Source organism: Equus przewalskii, chromosome 1 (assembly GCF_037783145.1).
Source record: "Equus przewalskii isolate Varuska chromosome 1, EquPr2, whole genome shotgun sequence".
NCBI classification, from domain to species: domain Eukaryota; kingdom Metazoa; phylum Chordata; class Mammalia; order Perissodactyla; family Equidae; genus Equus; species Equus przewalskii.
In genome coordinates this window covers 48217371-48240575 of record NC_091831.1, presented here as the reverse complement: position 1 = coordinate 48240575, position 23205 = coordinate 48217371, and the positions used below count along the sequence as shown (strand labels likewise).

Sequence of the window (23205 nt, the reverse complement as noted above, 5' to 3'; positions counted from 1 at the left end):
TAGATTTGGCAATTTTTTCTTAGATTTGATACCAAAAGCATAAGCAATGAAAGAAAAAATAAACTGGACGTCATCAAAATTAAAACTTTCATACTGTGAATAATACCATCAATGAAGTGAAAAGACAACCCCCAAAATGGGAGAAAATATTTGCAATTCACGTATCTTATAAGGGACTTATATCTAGACTATATAAAGAACTCTTGAAACTGTATCATAAAAAGATAAACAACCCAATTTTAAACAGGGCAAAAGATCTGAAGAGACATTTCTCTAAAGATGATATACGGGGGCTGGCCCTGTGGCCAAGTGGTTAACTTCATGTGCTCCATTTCAGTGGCCCAGGGTTTCGCTGGTTTGGATCCTGGGTGCGGACGTGGCACCGCTCATCAGGCCATGCTGAGGTGGCGTCCCACATAGCACAGCCAGAGGGACCTACAACTAGAATATACAACTATGTACTGGGGGGACTTTGGGGAGAAGAAAAGAAAAAAAAAAGACTGGCAACAGATGTTAGCTCAGGTGCCAACCTTAAAAAATAAAAAAAGAAGAGATACAAATAGCCAATAAGCACATGAAAAAACGCTCAATATCATTAGCCATTATGTAAATACAGGTCAAAATCACAATAAGATACTGCTTCACACCCACTAGGATGGAGATAATAAAAAAGACATACAATAACAAGTGTTCTATAGAGAACAGGTTGGTGATTGCCAGAGGTGGGGGTAGGGAGTAGCCAAAATGAGTGAAGGTGGGCAAAAAAGGAGAAACTTCCACTTATAAAATAAATAAGACCTGGGGATGTAATGTGCAGTGTGGTGACTATAGCTAATAATACTGTATTGGTATTTGACAGTTGCTAAGGGAGTACATCACAAAAGTTCTTATAAAAAAATTTTTGTAACTATGTGTGGTGATGGATGTTAACTAGGCTTGTGGTAATCGCTTTGCAATATACAGTTATCAAATCATTATGTTGTATATACCTGAAACTAATAGAATGTTATATGTCAATTTTATGAGAATTAAAAAAAAAAATAAGTGTTAGCAAAGATGTGGAGAAATCAGAACACTCACACATTGCTGGTGGAAATGTAAAGTGGTGCAACCACATTGGATATCAATGTGGTAGTTCCTCAAAGGGTTAAAGATAGTGAACATACGTCCCAGCATTTCCTAGGTATATACTCAAGAAAAAACAAAAACAAACATTGACACAAAAACTTGTACACAAATGTGACAGCATTGTTAGTTATAATAGCCCAAAGTGTTACTCATAATAGCATATATGTTCATCTGTTGATAAATGGATAAACAAAATGTGGTATATCTATGCAAGGGAATATTATTTGGCCATAGGAATGAAGTATTTATACATGCCTCGACATGGATGAATTTTGAAAATACTTTGCTAAGTGAAAGAAGCCAGTCACAAGACTACGTATTGTAGGCTACTACATATTGAAGTAGGCTTTCTGAAATTTTATCTTTCAGATTTCAAAATGATAGGGTAACTAAGAGTGAGGGCTCTGGAGTCAAAGTATCTAAATTCAAATTGTGGCTCTGCCACTAGAAAGTTACTTAACATCTGGTTACTCAGTTTCTCATCTGCAAAAATGGAAATGGTAGCACCTACCTCATGAGGTGGCAGTGAGGACTACATTAAGTAAATTCATGTAGAGTGCTTATAGTACCTGTAACACAGTAAGCACTCAACAATTAACTAAAATGGAAGACTGAATACAATGGTTGAGAGTCAGATCAAATAGGATGTGAATCCTGGCCAACCCCTTAAGAGCTCCAGGACCCTGAAGTTCCGTTCGTGGTATTTTTTCTTTCCTAAAAAGATCTGTAAATACTTCAGTTCTCCACTTAAAACATATTTAAATAATACATAGAAATAAAAACATCAGTCAGAAGGGTAGCAGAAGAAAAGCAAGTCTCGCTTCCTGCCCTCCCTTCGCTATTTCCACTTCTTAGGCTCCACCCACTCCACTGTTCAGGTTTCAGCTGCTATGAGGATTACACCTATAACTCTACATATCATTGTACCTCCATAATTTTATTTATATGTAATATCTCCATAAAAGATGAAAATTTTAATCACTTACAGTAACACTACTCCTTCCCCCAATTTTTCTTATACTTTTAGTTCTTCCATTGCTCTATAACTTTAAATAAAACAAATTTTTCTCTTGACCAACCAAATTTAGAAAATATCTCCACTTCCTTCCAAATTATTCGCATATTTTTACTTTTGTAGTTTGTTTCTCTAGGAATTTATCCATTTCATTCAATTTGTTGGCATAAAATTGCTCGTATTTCTTTAAAATTCTTTTATTTCTGTACAGTCGGAAAATGCCCTCTTTAATTTCAGATTCTAGTAATTTGAATCTTTTTTTCGCCCCAGGCCAATCTAACTAAAAGATTTTGTTCAGTTCAGTTCAAATAACCAACTTTTGGTTTCATCCACTTCTATTACTGTTCTTTTATCTATCTTGTTAATTTCTATTCTAGTACTTATTTCATTCCATCCTCTTGCTCTGGGCTTAGTTTGCTCTTCTTTCTCTGCTGTCTTAAGATAAAAGGCTAGCAATTTTGTTGACTTGCAATCTTCTTTTATAATGTAGGCAGTGGCAAGCTGTACAGACCTCTCCGGCCACTGCTTTAGCTGTATCCCATTGTTTCAGTATGTTGTCTTCACTCTCAATCATCTCAATATATTTTCTTTTTTTGGTACCATTTTGTAATTTATTTTTTCTATTGAGGTAACATTGGTTTATAACATTATATAAATTTCAGGTGTACATCATTATATCTTGATTTCTGTATAGACTACGTCATGTTTTCCACCACTCTAACCTCTGTATCTATGTGTTTGTTGTTGCTGTTTTTATCTTCCACTTATGAGTGAATCATAAGGTATTTCACTTTCTCTGACTTATTTTCCTTAGTATAACACCCTCAAGGTCCATCCATGTTGTCACAAATGGCAAGATTTCATCTTTTTTGTGGCTGAGTAGTATTCCACTGTGTATGCATACCACATCTTCTTTATCCATTCATGCATTGACGGGCACTTAGGTTGTTTCTAAGGCTTGGCTATTGTGAATAATGCTGCAGTGAACGCAGGGGTCCAAATATCTTTTCAACTTAGTGTTTTTGTGTTCTTTGAATAAATACCCAGAAGTAAAACAGCTGGATCATACAACAGTTCTATTCTTAGTTCTGAGGAATCCCCACACTGTTTCTCAAGTGGCTGCACTAGTTTACATTCCCACCAGCAGCGTATGAGGGTTGCCTCTTCTCCACATCCTCTCCAACACTTGCTATTTCTTGTCCTATTTATTACAGCCATTCTAATGGGCACGAGGTGCTATCTCATTGTATTTTCTATTTCTCTTTGACATGTTCTTTAGAAATGTGATGTTTAAATTCCACATATTCGTGAATTTCCCAAATTTCCTTGTTACTTTTTCATTGTGATTATTCTGCATGAATTTAATCTTTGTAAATTTTTCGAGGCTTGTTTTATAACCTAACATATGGCCTATCCTGAAATGTTCCATGTGCTCTTAAAAAGAAATCAAGTACGTCTGGCCACACATGGGATAAAGGGAAAAAAGTCCTCGGTCAGCTTGATTCCACGCTTCAAGCAGCATTAGGCCTATCGGCAGAGTTTAAATAAGGAATTCAACACCCAGGGAGGCAGCATTTCTTTCAGAGGAAACACATTTTACTACATGTGTTAAAAGCAGCCTGAGGTTAGCCAGAAATAGCCCTCACCAATCTTTTTCTTACATCACAGCATACAAAAAATGCTAATATTCACAAGGTATAATGGAGTAAACAAAGAAGCTACTTACGGAGCTCTGGCTCTTTCAGGCAATAGCCCAACTACACCAACAGGTGAGAGGAATACATACCCAAACACACTCCTAACTAGAGTGACCATGTGGCCCAGGTTGCCTGTTTTCCAGGCATAACTATTAACAGTCTCCACTTTTTCAAAAACCTTCCAGCTCGGATAACTATGATTACCCTATCTATAACCCACTCACTACAGGTCACTACCACCAGGTTGGGAAGCTCTGAGCTACAGCACTATCCCACTAAGAGGATCTCAACCCTAGCTGCACATCATTCCACTGAGAGAACCTTTAAAATACACCAGTGCCCCGTCTTGCCCTCCAGATTCTGGCCTAGGTATCTGCATGTTTAAAGCTCTAGGGTTGATTCCGTTGCGCAAGGGTTGAGACACAGCACCTAGTTTAAACAGAGCACACCACGTAGTAGCGTATCACTCTACTTTCCTCACCTTAAGCAAAATACTAACTGGGGAGAAACAAATGAACTCTCTTTAGTCGGTCCATTTGTACTTACCCCTCTCCTGCCCCACCAATCCCAATTTCTCTCCAACCACCTCAAGGGTTAATCTTTGTTACCAGCCCCCACTGCTCAGAACTGGCGAGACTTCCATGCTTCTACTTACATCACCTTACGTGGTTTGCTCATATCGGCACCAATGAGCATGTTGCCCTACCTATCTTCCAAAACCACCTATAAATTGCTGCTTTACTGATGGTACTATTTCTTGTTTTCTAACGTTGCTATTATTTCTCTACTCATTTTGCATCTTTTTAGTCACTTTAATGAAACTCTGGAAGAGTAAAAGAGACAAGGGCTTTGTCTCACCATTTTTAAATCTTTTTTTCATCGCTTGGTTTTTATAAAGAGCAAAGGCTAGTTCTAATTATTTTGTTCACGTACATTTTCTTCTTCTTACCACTCAGCAGCAAACTGAATCAACGATCAATTTCCATTTTCCATAAAAAATAGATCCCTTCTGAATCCAAGATAACACTGTCAATAATAGTATTGGCTAAGAGTTGTGACATGTCTCACCATCCATTCAAATAGTCATTCAGACTTATTACAACAGATAAGTAGGAGCTTTGCAAATGTAAAAACTGAGGGTGAGGGGATAGCTTTGGAGAAATATCCGGAATTATTTAAGTCTAAGTAGTATTTGACATTAAACTTACATAAATTCAGATGTTATTAATGTCAAAATTAGAAGAAAACTTCTATACTTTTAACAAATTTCCACTATCCCATCTAGGTCATCTAATAGTCAAGGTATAAATTCCAGCCTGCAAAAACTATTCGCATCTGTAAGTATCTATCATCAGTAAAATTCTTGTTAAGCATTAGTTCCACAACTACTGAGGACCTGTTCTGACTGTTGACTGAGTAAAAAAATCCAAAATTGAGTAAAATGGTCATAATACTTTCAGAATTTCTAAATGATTAATAAACACACTTGGACCTCTCCTCTCATCACTTAACCCTATCCAAGATTTAAAGTACAAAATTTCAGTTAAAAAAAAGTAATTTAAGAACCTTTGCGGGGGTATAACCAAATCAAGTTTTTTAAGGTGAAGGCTGGTAGGTGGCAGCCTATATAGTAAAAGGTCACTGTGTCAAAACTGTACTCCCTTCCTTCTTCCCCTATCTTATACATGATTTGTTGGGAAGGAGGAATGAAACTGGATAAGCTTTAAATTAATACAGGCAAAAAAGAATAAATTCAAATATTTTCTTGCAAGTCACATATGTAATCAGAAACCATTATGTAAGGGTGATTTAAAAGTTAGGGTGATTTAAAAATGTTTAGCTTACTTAAAATTCTTGTTTAGGATCAATTTTAAGTATTTAGCCCCTTAGCCTGGAAATGTACTAGAAAACAGTTGTCTATGAAATATAATCAATGATTTAATGAATTACCAAAAGTACTTTATTTGTGAACAATGTGAGAGACTGATGATACTAGCTTTGTATAGTTTTACTTTCTGTTTGGAAAGTTTTACAAATTCAAAGTAATAAATATGTTCATTTTCTTATGCTTTCCACAGGTTCAATTTAAAAGACTATTACTGCTTTAAAATTTCAAGAAACATAACATAGGTCTGTGCTTACAACATTTTCAAATTTGTCTGTAAGAGTATGGTGCTATGAAGAGAAGAAGGAAGAGTGGCTGTGAGGAGAGGAAAGAAAGGAGAAAAAATTCTTACAATAAATATTGACAAAATTAAGAAAAATAATGGATACTATCATAACCACATAAAAACTTCTTGCTGCTTTAGCACAACCTGGTGGTGATTAATTTTAGGTACAGTAAATGTCAAGAAAAAATAAAATTTTCTAGTTACTTTAAACCCACTTACAGCAATATCATTTTAATTGAGAAATTCAAATATACACATTCAGAGCAACTGTAAAAAAAAAATGCCTTGTAAAAAAATGGCATTTCCAAAAAAAGAGCCAAAAGTCATAGCAAAATTACATGATTACAGTAGGCTCAAATTTGCACGCAATTTCCTTTAGGTAAACATTAGAAAGTAAAATAATCACACAACCCTCTGTCCTGTCATCAAATTATTTCAAAAAATCTAATATTGGTATTCCAATCAACAAAAGTATAAAAGTCTTTTCATGACTAACTGATCAGAACAGCATAAATACTATTTTGTTTCATTCCTTCAGCATCTTTCCTTCTAGCACTCTTCTTTAGCTCCTACAGCAATTACTTCATTGGGTCAACTTAAAATACGTCTAAAAAGTAAGGCTTTATATGAGTTGCCACTGGTTAATGATACAAGTTCTTATTCTTTATAAAAGAAAATCTGTGTTAAATATTGCTAAACTGGATGGCATTTGTTATCCAGCATACCAGTCTTCAAGATGGACTGAGGTTTATTAAGAAAGGCATGGAATCAGATTATCCTAATATTTAAAGTATTAACAATGACATTCTTTTAGAAACAAAGAAAACCAAATAAAATTTGATATTACCATAAAATGGTTTTGCTCCACCTCTTTTCTGTTTCACTTGTTTCCCCTATATTAAGTTGTAAATACTTGAGAACTTACTAGACACTCAACTTTCCAAAATATTTGGGAAGATATGACTTGAAGGTGTACAGTATAAAATAGGTAGTGAAATGCTAAAAGAACTCAGAAGATGGTAATTGCAAAGATGTGTTTTATACTGCATTTGTCCTGCAGGTTATTTATTTACATAACTCATTTCTCTACCTTACTCATTCTATTCTATAATATTCATTATAAACACTGACTCCCATGTGCTCCCTGGGCTCCTCTGAAGCACAGTACACAGTAAATGATTTGAGTGATGACATTCTCCATTCTCTCAAGGATGGTACATAATCAGTACCATTCTAGATGCCACAGGGAATTACCACTTATTTCTCACCTGGAAACCCAAGATTGTGATAGACTCTAGCACACGTCTTCCCCAAACCCTCTTCCTCAAAATAGCCCAGCCTCAGATCCATATATTTATTTTACTATCGGCAGACTTTGTCCTGTATTCATAACCACAGAAGAAAGTTGTTTGAAAACACCCAACTTTATATATTTAAATCTTATTCTTCCTCTTAAGTTATATTTTTCTCTTCAGTCCCTACCTTAGCCAAGTTCAGAATATAACAAGTTATTTTTTTTTGTGACTTTTTACTTATTTTCTAACCACAGACAAGAAAAACTTTCAGTTTTTCTGGAGATCTGGAATCTACAATTTCTAAATATTTTGCATAATACAAAGTACATATAAATTTTGAACTATCCTATTCCCAGGAACTGATGATGAAAGAGAAATTATTTTGCTCAAAAATGTAGTGTGGGTTTTGAAAACCTTTGCTTGACTCTCCTAAGAGGATAATCAAATGCTAAAAGATGGTAAGGTTTTTGTGAAATGCGCTAAGTGGAAAACTCTTAAGGTTCATTTTACCCAGCCATAGCGAATAATTTGAGAGATCTCATTTCACACTATATGAATCTTTTTTATTACACTGCCACGTAATTTGAAACTAAAGATTGTTTCTCCTTGCTAACACTGTGTAGCAAGTTTGTTTAGCTTCTTTAGTGATTTGACCTCTTTCCTCTTAAGACAAGGGTGACAAAGATTCTAAAATAACAAACTCTAAAACAGTTAAAAAACCATCCCAACACATGAGTATGTTGGAACACTAGTTATGCTACACTGTACTGTAGACCATGGTTGGTGAACTTTTTCTGCAAAGGGTCAGACAGCAAACATTTTCAGCTTTGCAGGCTACACTCTCTGCAGCAATAACTCAACTCTGCCATTGTAGCACAAAAGCAGCCATAAACAATAAGTAAAAGAATGAGTATGGCTGTGTTCCAATAAAACTTTATTTATGCACACAGAATTTCATATTCATTTTCATGTGTCTTAAAATATCCTTTTTTTTTTTTTAACCCTTTAAAATCATAGACACAATTCTTAGCTCACAGGCCATGAAAAGCAGGTAGTGGCTGGATTTGGCCCATGGGCCAGAGTTGGCGGTCCCTTACACAGGCTTTTATCTATTATGCAAAATGTTTAAAAATTACAGATTCCAAGTCCAGAGGCTTTGGAGACTTTTGCTTTTTAGATCTCTCATTTTAAAAGAGACAAGTTCTCTACTTTCTGGACAAATATACTCACAGGAGAGAGAGAAAATAATTCAGAATACAAATCCTTACGTAAAAAAAGAAAAGTTGTAAAATGAATGTTTCACCCTACAACATATAATTAGGCAACATTTTAAATTTCTATTCTATGCAATATAAAACAATATGCATAGATTCGGTACATAATTTCTTAGTTTTCACTTTAGGAAAAAAAACAATGAGGAATAGGTTTATAAACCTCTCCATCGCTTTTATAAAAAGTTGCAACTGAAACCGGCAATCCCTTGCATGCACAACCATCCACCGTGAACATACGAGTTATACCTAGGAATTGGAATTTACCTAGATGAGTTCTGAGTGCTCTTTAAAAAATGCACAGTTATATCGTAGAACACTACAGCTTCTACAATTTGGGTACTTTTGAACAGGAAACTCCTGCCTCCATAATATAAGGAAACAAGAACACTCTTTCCATAGTCATCAAGTATAAAAAAACTTAACAGTCTGGTGTGCCTTTATCAAAGGTAAAATAATTCACAGCTACATTTCATGTACTATTTTGATGCTCAGTAGTTCCTAAACACAATATAAATTTCACATGAACTTTCACCTGTCTGGGTTTCCCAAAGCAAGATACTAATACAAAATGTACTGAACTGGCAGAAGTCCATGGGCTAAAGAAAAAGAAATTAAAATATAAAATGTTTACCAACTTTATCCTTTCTAATTTTACAACACCTTCACGTATTGGGACCTAATTGGTTTCTCATGTCTATCTACTGTGAACATAACTCAATCTTCTATTTTAACACTCCTCAGTGCCATCTTTTGCTTGGTGCTTCACTTTGCGACGTATAAGATCATTTCGTCCAACTTCAATCATTTGTTCTTCCCAAGATTTCATTTCATTATAATAACGAATTTTGTCATCATTAGCAAGTTGAATATATACCTGAGAAAAAGTATAATTGTTAAAATGATTTCTTTAGAAGAGTCTTTGCAATTAATTTCTGGACTACTTCTATCTATACTCTAGAAATTACCTTACTATTCTACAACTATAAAGGGGTATTGGAGAAGGAATGTTTTTATGAGATAAAAGTTAGGTGATAGAGGTGTAAGAGATAAAGATTTTGCAGGTACTAGTGAAGCTGTTAGAATTTCAGGGCTTGGGATGTGGAAAGCAGTAGACGCAGAGTATGACTGTCATTGGATACAGTGGACACCCTAAGTTATGAGTGCCATCATTTTTTTTTTTGTTTTGTTTTGGTTTTGTGAGGAAGATAGGCCCTGAGCTAACACCCACTGTCAGTCTTCCTCTTTTTGCTTGAGGAAGTTGTCACTGAGCTAACATCTGTGCCAATCTTTCTCTATTTTATGCAGGATGCTGCCACACCATGGCTTGACGAGTGATGCTAGGTCCGAACCTGGGATCTGAATCTGCAAACCCCGGGCCAGTGAAGCAGAGCATGCGAATTTAACCACTACACCACCAGGACAGCCCCAACATCGTTTTTGAATACCAATTTTATTTGCAGTCCAAAACTACCAAAAGAAAAAAGCCAAATTGGTTCTTCTAAGAATACGAAAATAATTTAAAAATACTTTAACTGTGTTATAAGTAATACAAGCTTGTTTTCACGTGAATCAAGCCTTGCCCTAATATATTCTCTCACAGATATTCTAACTAGATACTTGAGACTAAAACCATTCTACTTACTTGCTTTTGAGAACTAGAGAGATTTTTCCAGTTTTCATTTACAGTCTTCAGTTTTACCTGTAAAACAACATATGTTTAAATACCAGATATAGGGACTTCAGTGACTAAACAAAGATCTTTCTTTTTGTGAGGTAGAGCGGCCCTGAGCTAACATCTGTGCCAATCTTCCTCTATTTTGTATGTGAGAGTTGCCACAGCATGGCTTGATGAGCAGCACATGGGTCTGTGCCCGGTATCCAAACCAGCAGACCCCAGGTGGCCAAAGCAGAGCACATGAACTTAACCATTACGCCACTGGGCCAGCCCCAAGATCTTTTTATTATTCATTCCAACAAGAATCACAGGCAAAGCCTCATCAATTCTTAACATCTTTTCTTTCTAAATAAAAACTATTAAACTGTTAAAATGTACAAAAATAAATGGAATGAAGATATTTACCTTTTATTGAGATATAACTGATATATAACATTATATTAATTTCAAGTGTATAATATGATTCAATATTTGTATATATTGTGAAATGATCACCACAAGTCATTAAAATCCATCACCACACATAGTTACAAAACTTTTTCCTTTTTTTTTTTTTGAGCAAGACTAGCCCTGACCTAACATCTGTATCCATCTTCCTCTAGTTTATATGTAGGACGCCTACCACAGCATGGCTTGCCAAGTAGTGCCATGTCTGCACCCGGGATCCAAACCGGCGAACCCTGGGCCGCCGAAGTGGAACGTGTGAACTTAACCACTGTGCCACCGTGCCAGCCCCCAATTTTTTCTTCTGATGAGAACTTTTAAGATCTATTCTTTTAGCAACTTTCAAATATGCAATACAACATTTGTAACTATAGAAACCATGTTGTACATTACATCCCCAGGACTTACTGACCACCTTCAACCATTTTGCCCACTCCCCACCTCTGGCAACCACCAATCTATTCTCTGTATCTGTGTTTGTTTTGATCATCCAGTATCTTTCTGTTTAACTTCTTTCACTTCGCATAATGCTCTCAAGCTCCATGCATGTTGTCACAAATGGCAAAATTTCCTTCCTTTTTTTTTGTGAGAAAGAGTGTTCCTGACCTAACATCTGTGCCAATTTTCCTCTATTTTGTACAGGGGATGCTGCCTCAACATGGCTTGATGAGTGGTGTGTAGTTCCGTGCCCAGGATCCATTCCCATGAACCCTGGGCCACAAGAGCAGAGCACATGAACTTAACCACTAGGCCACCAAGCTGGCTCCTTGATTTCCTTCTTTTATGGCTGAATATTCCAATGTATATAAATACCACATTTTTTTTATCCATTCATCCATCGATGGACACTTAGATTGCTTTCACGTCTTGGCTACTGTAAATAATGCTGCAATGAACATGGGAGTGCAGATATCTTTTCAACTTAGTGTTTTTGTTTTCTTTGGATAAATCCAGAAGTAGAATTGCTGGATTATACGGGAGTTCTATTTTTAATTTTTTGAGGAACCTCCATGCTATTTTCCACAATGGGCCACAGCAATGTACATTCCCATCAGTAGTGCACAAAAAGTTCCCTTTTCTCTGCATCTTTGCCAACACTTATTTCTTGTCTTTTAGATAACAGCCATTAGCCATTCTAACAAGTATAAGGTGGTATCTCATTGTGGTTGTGATTTGCATTTCCCTGATAATTAGTGATGTTGAGCACCTTTTCATGTACCTGTGAGCCATCTGTAGGTCTTCTTTGGAAAAACATCTATTCAGATCCTCTTCCCGTTTTTTATTCATATTGTTTTTGTCTATTGAATTGTATGAGTTCTTTGTATATTTTGAGTATTAACTCTTTATCAGATATATGATTTGCAAATATTTTCTCCCATTTGGTAGGCTGCCTTTTCATTTTATTGAGTTTCCTTTGCTGTGCAGATATTTATCTTTTTTGATTCAGAAATATTAATATTCAAGTATAACCTACATTCTGTCACAGACTAACTTCAAAGACTAAGAGTTTTTATTTCTTTCCTGTAGCTTAATATTTTCTTCTAAAACTTGTGCCAAAGTGTTTGGATATAGTCATAGGACGAATAAAAGACCAGTCCTTAATTCTTCTTAGCTGAATTTAATAACGTGACTTTGAAAAAGTCATACTACCTCCCTTAAGCGTGGTTCTTCATCAATAAAATTAAAGGGATGGAAGGATCTCACAGATGGAGGAGGAGCAGAGAGGAGTCAGCACACCTCATACAACCTGTGCTGCTGCTCCCAGACAGCAGAGACTGGAGGGAAAAATGAGTGGGCGGAGAATGAGGGGCAGAGGTGGAGATGGAGGGTAGACAGGGAGTCTGAGGGAGAGAGGGACACGTTCTGAAAAGTATTTGTTTAAAGCTAAGAGGAGATCATCATTGATTTTAAGAAGCAGAGTGAGAATAATGAACTTCATTGTTCTGATCAGAACTCTGATTAAATTTTATTTTCCTATCAAGAAAAACAGAGATACCAGATAGTATCTGAGACCACATAACCATTATGTTTTGAACATTTTAAACTAACCTTTATAAACACATCTAATATATTCAGGGACAGTTACTCACTAAATAACTGAACTGACTCTTAGCTTTGGAAGAAATTGCTTTAATGCTCTGAATTCTTTCATAACTGATCTTTTTGCTTATATTTAAGCCATTAAGTTTCATATTCACTGAGTTCAACAATAATTTATGAAGTTGCATGCATAAATAATCTCATCTTTGACCTAAATAAAATAATTCATTAAAAAAAATTAAAGGGACAGAAAGATGTTTGCTTTCGCTCCTTCCTAAAACTGTATTCGAGGCCTTCTACCATGTGAGGACACAGTAAGGAGGTGCCAGCTATGAACCAGGAAGGCCCTCACCATAGGCTACCATGATGGGGGCCTTGATCTTGGACTTCCCAACCTCCAGAACTGTTAGCAATAATTTCTGTTATTTAAAAAAAACCAACATTAAACAGAATTTTTTAAGGCATAAATCCACATGGACAAAGACAACAGGAGAAGGCACCATCAACACAAAATTGTGGAAGCTAAAAAGCAGAGAAATGGTAACTGACTGACCTAACCCAAGAAAGCTAATTCCCAAGCTGGCACTGGGGAAAGCCAAGAAAAGCAAACGGATTTACAATGCAGAATCCCCAAGTAGGTCACGAACTGGCAGCACCAGATAGGTATAAGATAGAGGTGAATGTCAGGCTAAAAACAGGAAGACTGATTGAAAGTCTGTTTAAAAAGAGTTTTTAAATCCCCACCATGGGTAGATTCAAGGACATTTATCATAGCAAAAGGGTAAAACAGAGTTAGTCTGTGGAGATGAGGTACAGTTGGGGGCAATGGTACCATTCTGAAAACCGGGAGATTAAGTGAAAATGTATGCAGTATCCTGAAAGAAAAGCAAATAGGCTAAGAGAAAACAATACAGAAAAGACAAGAAAATTAGAGAACCAGTTCAGAAGATGCTTAAACAAATAACAAGAGTTCTAGAGAGTCAGGACAAAGAAAAAAGAGAGGGAAGGTGAGAAAAAAGAAACCAAACCACATTCAAAGGACCAACAATCAAAAAGGCTTTATACTTCTCAAAACGCCATACAAGAAGCTACAAGAGAAAGAAGCAATATTTCGTTGTTGTTGTTGTTGAGAAGATTTGCCCTGAGCTAACATCTGTGCCAACCTTCCTCTATTTAGTATGTGGGTCACCACCATGGCATGGCCACCAACAAGTGGTGTAGGTCCACGCCCAGGAAGCAAACCTGTGCCGCTAAAGGGGGAGTGCACTGAACTTAACCATTATGCCACCGGGCTGGCCCCAATATTTTTAAAATTTTGGAAGAACATGATTTCTACCCTACAATTCTATACTCAGTCACACTACCAAACAAATGTAAGGATAGAGACATTTTTAGACATGCAAAAACTCAAAAAAACTAATCTCTTGCATACCCTTACTGGGGGAGATGCTATAACGGAATCAGTAAACCAAGAAAGACAACAACAGAAGAAGCAAAAGCACCACAAGGATGATGATGAAGGAGGATCCCAGGATGTCAGCTGTGCACCAGGTACAGAAGGCAACAACCAAACTGGAACAAATCAGAGGCTCCAGACTGAAACTAAGAGAATACCTAATGCACCTAAATGTACTGAAAACTGGTGAATACTGAAGAGTTTTGGGATGAATTGACATGACATAAAAAACTAAGCAAACAAAAAAAATAAGGCAATCAACTTCAGGGAAAGTTGCTAGTTTTCCAAGAAAGAAAAAAACAAACATAGCAAATGGCACAGCTCAGCTATGAACAGGGTTTACATAATCATAACAACATAAATAATTCTGATTTAACCAAAATTATGACTACTATATTGGGAGGTAGGGGGATGGAAATGTGAACAGTGGGATGAGAAAGAGTTAAATGTTCATCTTAGTGAGAACTAATGCCTAAAACATAGGTAATGCTTAAAATTGAAAAAAAAAATTAAGAAGTAACAATATAAGTATGTTATTTAGAGATATGGAGGTTGATAAATACCACAAGAATCAGCTAATACAGTAGAATGTATTTGCCTCTGGAGTAAGGAATGTGACAGGGCAGTGAAAACTGGTATCTTTCATAACAAGCCTTAGTTTGATTCTTTAAACTATGAGGATGTATAACCATTATTTTTTAAATGAATGAAAATGATATAGTCAAGTTAATTTTAATTTCTAGGGACAGCACCCAGCCATTAAGTTTCCCAGGTGATTCCAAGGTGCAGTCAGAATTGAGAACCACTAACTTAGGAGGATTTTCTTTCTAATAATCTTCTTATACTGATAAGAAAACCAAATCCAAGGTAAGTTAGTGACTGAGCAAATTCCAACTAAAAAATTAAATAGGCTTGCATTTCAGTAATGTAGGGCCATGGAAACTGAATTTAAAACACCAAAGGGAGTAAAGCAGTGAAAGCCAGGGAAGACTATGTTACATACACACACTATTTAATCATATGTTAAACAGGATTTGTAAAATGAACTACAGATCCAAATAACCCAAAGAGGCTGAGAGGCAAAAACCTTCATCTCAGATTGACAAGAACTAGAGATCTGAACATACACTTTTCTTACCATGTCATATTATAGAAGGAAAAATACAATTGCCAATTTGGAGCTTCTAAGAAATAAACAAAGGAAAGACTAAGTCACATTAGGAATGACAAGCTTTTTTTTCTTTTGACAAATTTGTATGATGACATTCACATATATAATCCATTCCCATGGCTGTAACCAAAATTTTATTAAAGGATATAACATGAAGCAGTAGGTTATACTCAAATCCTAGCACAAAATATTATAGCTCTAGTCTCATTCTTTCCCAGTGATTGCAAAACAGTTAAGAAGTGCTGGATAAGAAAAGTCTCCAGAACTTTAACACCTCTATAAACTTGAAAATTGTATACGTTTTTTAAAATTAAAAAAAGTTGACAACCTACAACATAACTGACAAACATTAATGTACAATTGAAACTTCACAAGATTGTAACCTATCAATAACTCAATAAAAAAAAAAAGTTGACAGTATATACATTGGCAACTACATACTCAAATTAATTGTGTGGTAAGAAACAAGATTCTTTTATAAAAGAGATACAAAAAGAGGGGCTTATTTATATATAGCACTTGTTTATAGTAACTTAATACTTTTCCTCACCATGTGACATACAGCACCCCTAAAATTTCCCGTCTAAATATTTTAAAAATTAAAATAAACAAAAACTTAAAAAACAAATGCAACTCTGTCTTACCTGTGATGGACCATCCTTAGCTTCCTGGAAGCATTCAGATATAAAAATGTTATAAGCTGAGCGAGGTCTTTTTGGTTTTCCAAGCATTGTTAACTCCTGAGTAATAAAAATAGAAGAGTTAGATACAGTTTTAACCTTTATGAGACTTAATTTTACCTAGAGAAACTTTATTCACTACATTCACTTATTCACTTTATTCACTATGCATTACAGAATGTTCCTTAAAGTGAAAGTTACGATTCTTATATTTAGCATGTGATTATTCCCTCTTGGGGTCAGAATTTTTTGATAACACTAACTTTTGAAAATTATAATAGATTTTACGAGTTATTTCCTTTAAATATTATTTTTGTGTTCTCCACAAACTAAAAAACTGAGCACAAATGTACAAAATCTTTTTTAAAAAGACAAAACAATCTCAGTTTCATCCTTACAGGACACTACCATCTCTTTAGCCAAATCACTACATGCCTCTACCACAACTCATGACCACTGGAGTATCTGTTTAATCATCCATCATTTCACTTCCTTCTCTGCATGTCTCTCAACCTTTAAACCTCAATACATGTGTTACTAGGTATCAAAAGGAGGGGAAGAAAAGACGGAAAAGAATACCCAGTATCCCTTGCTATATAAATTTAGAGTTCAGAGAATGAGGGATATTGAATTATCCTAACCTATTTAGTTTCTGAATTTGGATAGAGACTAGCACCTATACTTTATAAAATTATGTGGCTTTTAATGGCAATTTGATTATAGTCAGTAACAAACTCAACTTTTATTCATAAGTAAAAGGAGGGCTCCTCTGATTTACATCTAGAGACCACTTCCTTCTTTTGAACCTTTCAGTCATTAAACTACTGTAGACTCCAGACACTTTACAACTTCACTATTTTCCCTTCTTTTTCTTTTCTCTCTCTTTTTTTTTTTTAAGATTCATTTTTCCTTTTTCTCCCCAGAGCCTCCCCGGTACATAGTTTTGTATTTTTAGTTGTAGGTCCTTCTAGTTGTGGCATGTGGGATGCCCCCTCAGCGTGGCTTGATGAGTGGTGCCAGGATTCGAACTGGTGAAACCCTAGGCTGCCGAAGCAGAGCCTGTGAACTTAACCACTCAGCCACATGGCCGGCCCGTCCCCTTCTGTTTCTAGAACTACTGCTAGGGATTTCTCTCTTAGGTACTTCATTTTTAACTTCTTGATTCCCACATTTCTCACCTGATCTCTAACTAGTTGGTACCGGGAATCTTTAATGGGAAGAAAAATTCCGACAGGGAGTGAGAATGGAAGTCAGGGAAAAAACTCTCAGGCTGCAGGTTTCCGGTTCTACAGATAAGAAGCTTGGGAGTCACCACTCCATCCTAACAAGAGTATAAAGCTGAAGAGACTGAAAAATCAACAACTCTTCTTAGATTCGTAAGAGAGAAGAGGACACAGGGCAAACTGTTCCCCCAAAATTGGAGAGACACACAGGTGAACATATGGAGCCGGGGCTTACTGGAGCAGAGACTCAGGAGTGGAAAGCACTGCAGGAACCGGTGCCAGGGCAGGAAAATCCAAACTGTAATTAAGGAATTGCTGGAGGCTCCATGTGGACAACTCTGGGAGTTTAAAAAATCCCAAGGGACCCACTCATACTAGGGCGCTCACAATATTGTGAGATTTACCTCCAGGAGCTCAACCAGATTGCCACAGTAAATGTTGAGAAAAATCTCCTGCTTCACGAAGCGGGAGAGGAAAAGGAACCATTTTGAAATGTCTGAGCACTCTATTATTCTTAAAAAGCCTGCCCTCAGGGGGAACTGTTAACCAGAGCCTAATCTGCTACAGTATTATCAGAGCCTAACTGACCTGAGTGAAGGGAAATACCCAACTCCACCCACTCTAGACATCCTGTCTCACCTCAGGGGGAAAGAAGAAACTGAGAAACGCTTGTGAAGTTCACACACCAAAGCACAGGCTCCCTAAAAGTCTGGGACCTAATCATAGGACTATAGAATGCTTCCCTTGCTCCCACACCTCACCACCACACTACTAAGTGCTATTTACAGCAGTTCCTTTTACCTAGTACATTATCTCTAGCTATTAAGAAAAAATTCCAAGGCACACTTAAACACAAAAAACATAATTTGAAGACAAAGCAAGCATCAGAACCAGACATGGCAGGAATGTGGGATTATCAGACGAGGAATTTAAAACAAATATGATTAACATGCTAAGGGCTCTAGTCACCATGCACGAACAGATGGGCAATGTAAGCAGAGATGGACATCCTAAGAAAGAACCAAAAAGAAATGTGAGAGATCAAAAACCCTATAACAAAAATCAAGAATGCCTTTGATGGGCTTATAGGTAGACTAGATAAGGCTGAGGAAAGAATCTCTGAGCTAGAGGACATATTAATAGAATCCTTGAAAACTCAAAAGCAAAGAGAACAAAGACTTGAAAAAAAAAGAATATCCAAGGACTATGGGACAACTACCATAAGTTTAATGAACACATAATGAGAACACCAGGAGGAGAGAGAAAAGAACAGAAGTATTTGAAAACGGAAACCCCTTATATCTGCCAATTCCCATTTCTGGTCCTCCACTCTTAGCACTGGCTGGGTGCACTGAGGAGGAAGGGAGAGCAAGCTTTAGTACTCACCTCGCCAAATACTACCCCGTGCAGAGACTGTATTTCTCACTCTTAGTATCTTTTCTGGCTCACTTTTACTAATTGGATCAGCAGCCTTAGATTACCAACATTGTCTTGAAACTAGGTGAGTCCTCAACCCTAGGGCTAGGAGGGTTTAAGACATCAGGGGCAGGGAAAGATATCTTGGCAACTCACATTAAAGGCTGGAATCTGCTTTTTCAGAGAAATAGCTTTAACTCTGATGACCATTTTCTATAGTGTATGTACTGGACCAGTAAGCTGACCATCTCACACCTAATACTGGTTCTACAAAAAATAGTCTCACTTTACGGGGCTGGCCCCGTGGCCGAGCGGTTAAGTTTGCGCGCTCCACTGCAGGCGGCCCAGTGTTTCGTTGGTTCGAATCCTGGGCGCGGACATGACACTGCTCGTCGAACCACACTGAGGCAGCGTCCCACATGCCACAACTAGAAGAACCCACAACAAAGAATATACAACTATGTACCGGGGGGCTTTGGGGAGAAAAAGGAAAAAATAAAATCTTTAAAAAAAAAAAAAAAAAAAAAATAGTCTCACTTCCCAACAATGGAATTTACGGGATTAATTCCTTAAGCTGGGAACTATAAAATCTGAACCATGTGGAGTTTTTAATGAGGAAAAGTAGGATTTCCCCCTAAAGGGACTTCTTATTTGATAAGATACAATAGGCACTTTTCCTTGATGTGTTAATGAATTCAGTCTATTCAGCAATATTCAGAATGAAACTCACCATTACCTATATAACCATTCAAATCAGTAGGTTATCCTAGACAAGATCCAGAAGCAAAAGTTCTTGCTATTCTTGATTTGGCTGTCTCATAATTCTGTTCCCACAGCCTTCATGCCAGTCCTAACTACATGCCTTAAATTCGGATACATCTGAAAGTAGCAACAAGGGTTTCCAAGATAGACTCGACAGCAAGCGGTCCTAGTGGCAGAAGAGAGCTACCCCATTTTTTCCTAACTGGAGTGCACCTGATGACATTCTACCACATAGACACAATAAAAATAAGAGAAAACTACCAATACTCATAGTTACATAAATTTCAGTTCTTTGCCAAAGGAAAAGAATATTTCAATGATACTCACTCTCTTTTTTATTAATGCTTTCTTTTTTAAACGTTTTTGTGTGATTTCTTTTTCCAAAGATACCATCTGACTTGGAGTTAGCTGTTCTTGAAGTCTGTTTATCTCTTCTTTGTATGCCTGCCAGTCTGCCCTGTAAGCATCTTCATATATCTATAAATAAAAAACCCAAATAAAAAGTCAATAAACTGTTGCTGGCAAATTATACACAGCACATCTGCCGGGGAAAAATAAGTGTATGACTTCGGATAAAGACAGACTAAACCACCAAGTGGAAATGTGCTCTGAGATCACACTTATATGGATTAAAACATGTATTTTTCATATACATGCTAACCAAGGTGAGAGTCTAGCAATTAGCTTTCAATTTCAAATTGCTGCCAATCCTTCATCACCACCCCCACACATCCATATTCTCATCATTTATGTGGATCAGAAGGTATGAAGTTCCTTTGTACATAATGGATGTTTAAAAAAACCTCTGGGTCATCTGGTCCCTTAAAGGCCATGACAATTGCTCTTAACCACAGAATAACTGGTCAGCATTGTTGAAAATCTATATGCTTACTTTTTTCTCTGAATCAGGAAGTTCCCTCCATACCTGGGCGATTTTTTTAATTAGTTCTGAGTTTTTCGCATCTATAAATTAGAATAAAATGAAAAAAGATGTCACAATTTTATGTCTAAGGATTAATTTCTAAAAACTTCCAGGAAAGCATTATCCATTAGCTCTAAAAGTTAAGTTTTATTAGACACTTCTCTACCACACACAACTTAATACAAAGGTTCAGCTTTTCTTTAACCAACCAATTTAAATATAATACTATTTAATACTTTATCCAACATTGTTAAAGTCTGTTATCTAATAATTAAGGAATATATCACATACGATCAAAATGGTCCTCAGAAACTGATTACTAGTTTAAGAAGTAGGGTAATCAATTTATTCAAGTCTTTTACTTCACATTACAATCAAAACATTTTTTTCAAGTCTTTCAGGAATTATTAGTTCATAAAACCTAACAACAAAATATAATCTGGATTCATATAACACCACTTTATATTTCAATTACAGAAATACCATTTGCAAACAAACTATTCTAAAATCAATTCACTATTCCCCATTTTTTCCTTCATCTTAACTGGAATGAGAGGGTGTAAATGATTTAACAAATCACTTGTTAGTTTCAACTCCTACATTTTAGAAGATGTGAGTACTTAAGCATGCCTCTTACACCAACTCTTTATAATGTGAGAATTTTTATTATAGCTCATTTGATTTCCACAAGTGCCCTGTGATTACTGCATGTGAAAGGCCTTTAGAAATCATAAGCAAAGGTTAGCTATTGTTAATTTAGTTATTATCTTTACACTATAACCACAAATGAAGGCCCCACAGCCTTTCTAGGGAGGCAACAAACATCCTACCTGGAAAACTTTCTTCAGGAACCCAAGACAAGAACTAATTTTCAGTGAAAAAGCTCTCGAAATTAACAGTAATTTGTATAGAGCTTTACAGTTTACAGAACACTTCCAGAGAAGTTATTTCTTTGCAACTTCATTAACAATTCCCTGAGGCAGAAGGAGCTAAGCAAGAGATTAAAGGACTCTTCAGTGGTCCTCTAAGGCAATGGCAACTAGACCAAAATTCAAGTTTTCCATCCTCTTCCCCGGGGGCTTTTCACTCTACATGCTGCTATTTCTAAAATACCTTTCATCAGTTCCCAATTATATTTAACGCATTTCTATTTGGTAAAAAATATGTCATAACTCCTATTTCACAGCCCATCAAACCGAATGGTTAGGTTTCTGCAGTCACTGGATGCTTTTGTAGTGCAAATCAAGTTAACTGCTTAGTGGCCTCTTTGTTACATCAGAATAGAGTACAAGCCCCAAAACTCCTTACCTGGGTTCTGAGCTCTAAATATGGGTAGCTGTTCTTTAGAAAATCGAACGTATGAAGTCATAGGCTTCTTTGGATAACTACCCAAGGCGGACGAAAACCACCTCGGCATATACGCAAAACTACATAGAAATAAGAAGAAAGTAACCAACGTCAAATATTTAAGTGCCAATATTTATACGCATATGAATACAGACTCTCAAATAACATGTCATCAAGATACTATCTAGCATCCGGCACCTCCGACAAGAAAGCTAGTGACATTTAAAATCCTGTGCTAAGCAGAGGGAAGAGCCTCAAAACTGAGTCTCAAAACCCTCACCTCCTAGGAAGGGCAGAGGGGCGGAAAGCACCTACAGTCCAGCTCCCGGGCCCCGCCTCCTGAACACCTAGATGATGGCGGGAGACTTTTGGCGCGACTTCGCAGAGGACGCTGAACGTGTGCTCCAAGGCTGGACAGCTGGGAGGAAGGGGGAAGGCGGAGGATGGCCGGAAGCAAGGGGGGGGTACTCCGGGAGGAAGGCCTGGACTCAAAGCCATCATCCCCTCAGCAAGGTCGAGGTCTGAGTCAGAAGGCCAAGGTGGCCCTCACCTCCTAGAAGGGACAGAAAGTGGGGGAAAGCGTCCACAGCCCGACCCCAGCGCGTCCTGAGCCCCGCCGCCCGGTGAAGCGCAGGCGAGCGGTCCTACCTGAAGGGAGAGCGCAGCCGACTTCCACAGCTCGCGCACAGGTCCGCTCCGGACTTGCTTAGGCCGCTCAGCACGCCCCACACGCCCCGGAGAAGCGCCATTGCACGCGCCGACAAGGCGGTGACCGGGCCACCTCGTAGAGCCCCCTTGCACAACAGAGCAACCCCAACCCAGACAACTTGAACCCGCGTGCGACCCTCCTGATTTTGCTATCATGCCCGCCACTGGCGAGGCACTATGGGAAATCGGATAATACCCGGCTGGTAGATAGGGGGCGGGGCAAGGCAGAATTGGCGCAGGCGTCGTAGTGGCCTCCCCGGTGGGCGGGACTGCGGAGAAGGAGGAGGAGCTCCGGGGCGGGGAAGGGAATCCGCGACCCAGCTCGGCTGCGGAAGGTCCTGGCCCTGCCGGGGGCGCTGCTGAGCCGCGTCTGCCCCCGGCCGCCACCCTCCGCTGTTGGTTCCTCTCTTGGGCCGGGAGGCTGGTGGAGACGCGGCGGCGGCCTCACCCCGACTGGACACTGGCTGGCGTCCGCCTGTGACGGCCGGAAGGGCCGGTGCGTAACAGACAGTTCACCTCCAGGACACGGGCTAGCGGTGCGGCCCGCGCTGCTCTGAGGTCAGGCAGGCGGGGGCTGCAAGCCTGGCAGAGCCCTCCGTTCAAGCCGGAGCTGGAGCTGAGTCCAAAACTGCTGCCGAGGGCGGAGGGCGGGGGGGGGGGAGGGGGGCGTATTTTCAAACCTAAAAACGCAGTTTTCCGGGCATTGCCGCAGAGCCTGATTCAGTATGTCTGTGTGGGGCCCATGAATCTGCGTTTTAAGTTCCTCAAGGTTTAAGTTCTA

General features: G+C 37.9%; 1 protein-coding gene across 5 annotated transcripts in view; it reads right to left on the bottom strand.

Moving 5' to 3' along the window:
• The window catches only part of TFAM (transcription factor A, mitochondrial), a 93355-nt gene extending 70476 nt beyond the window's left edge, over positions 1 to 22879 (bottom strand). For 4 of the 5 annotated variants that reach the window (XR_011537712.1, XR_011537710.1, XM_070611441.1 and 1 more), the window contains exons 1-6: positions 22365 to 22741; positions 21678 to 21796; positions 20340 to 20410; positions 19775 to 19924; positions 16011 to 16106; positions 10223 to 10279 (exon numbers count right to left, since the gene is read on the bottom strand). Coding sequence is in view for 3 of the 5 variants with exons in the window: in XM_070611441.1 (XP_070467542.1) it covers positions 10223 to 10279; positions 16011 to 16106; positions 19775 to 19924; positions 20340 to 20410; positions 21678 to 21796; positions 22365 to 22465 (594 nt within the window). In the remaining 2 variants the exon portion in view is untranslated. Of the gene's footprint in view, positions 1 to 5777; positions 9455 to 10222; positions 10280 to 16010; positions 16107 to 19774; positions 19925 to 20339; positions 20411 to 21677; positions 21797 to 22364 lie in introns of those variants that run through there. The other variant, XM_008518772.2, reaches the window with a different exon arrangement.
• Between the last annotated feature and the right edge of the window lie 326 nt (positions 22880 to 23205).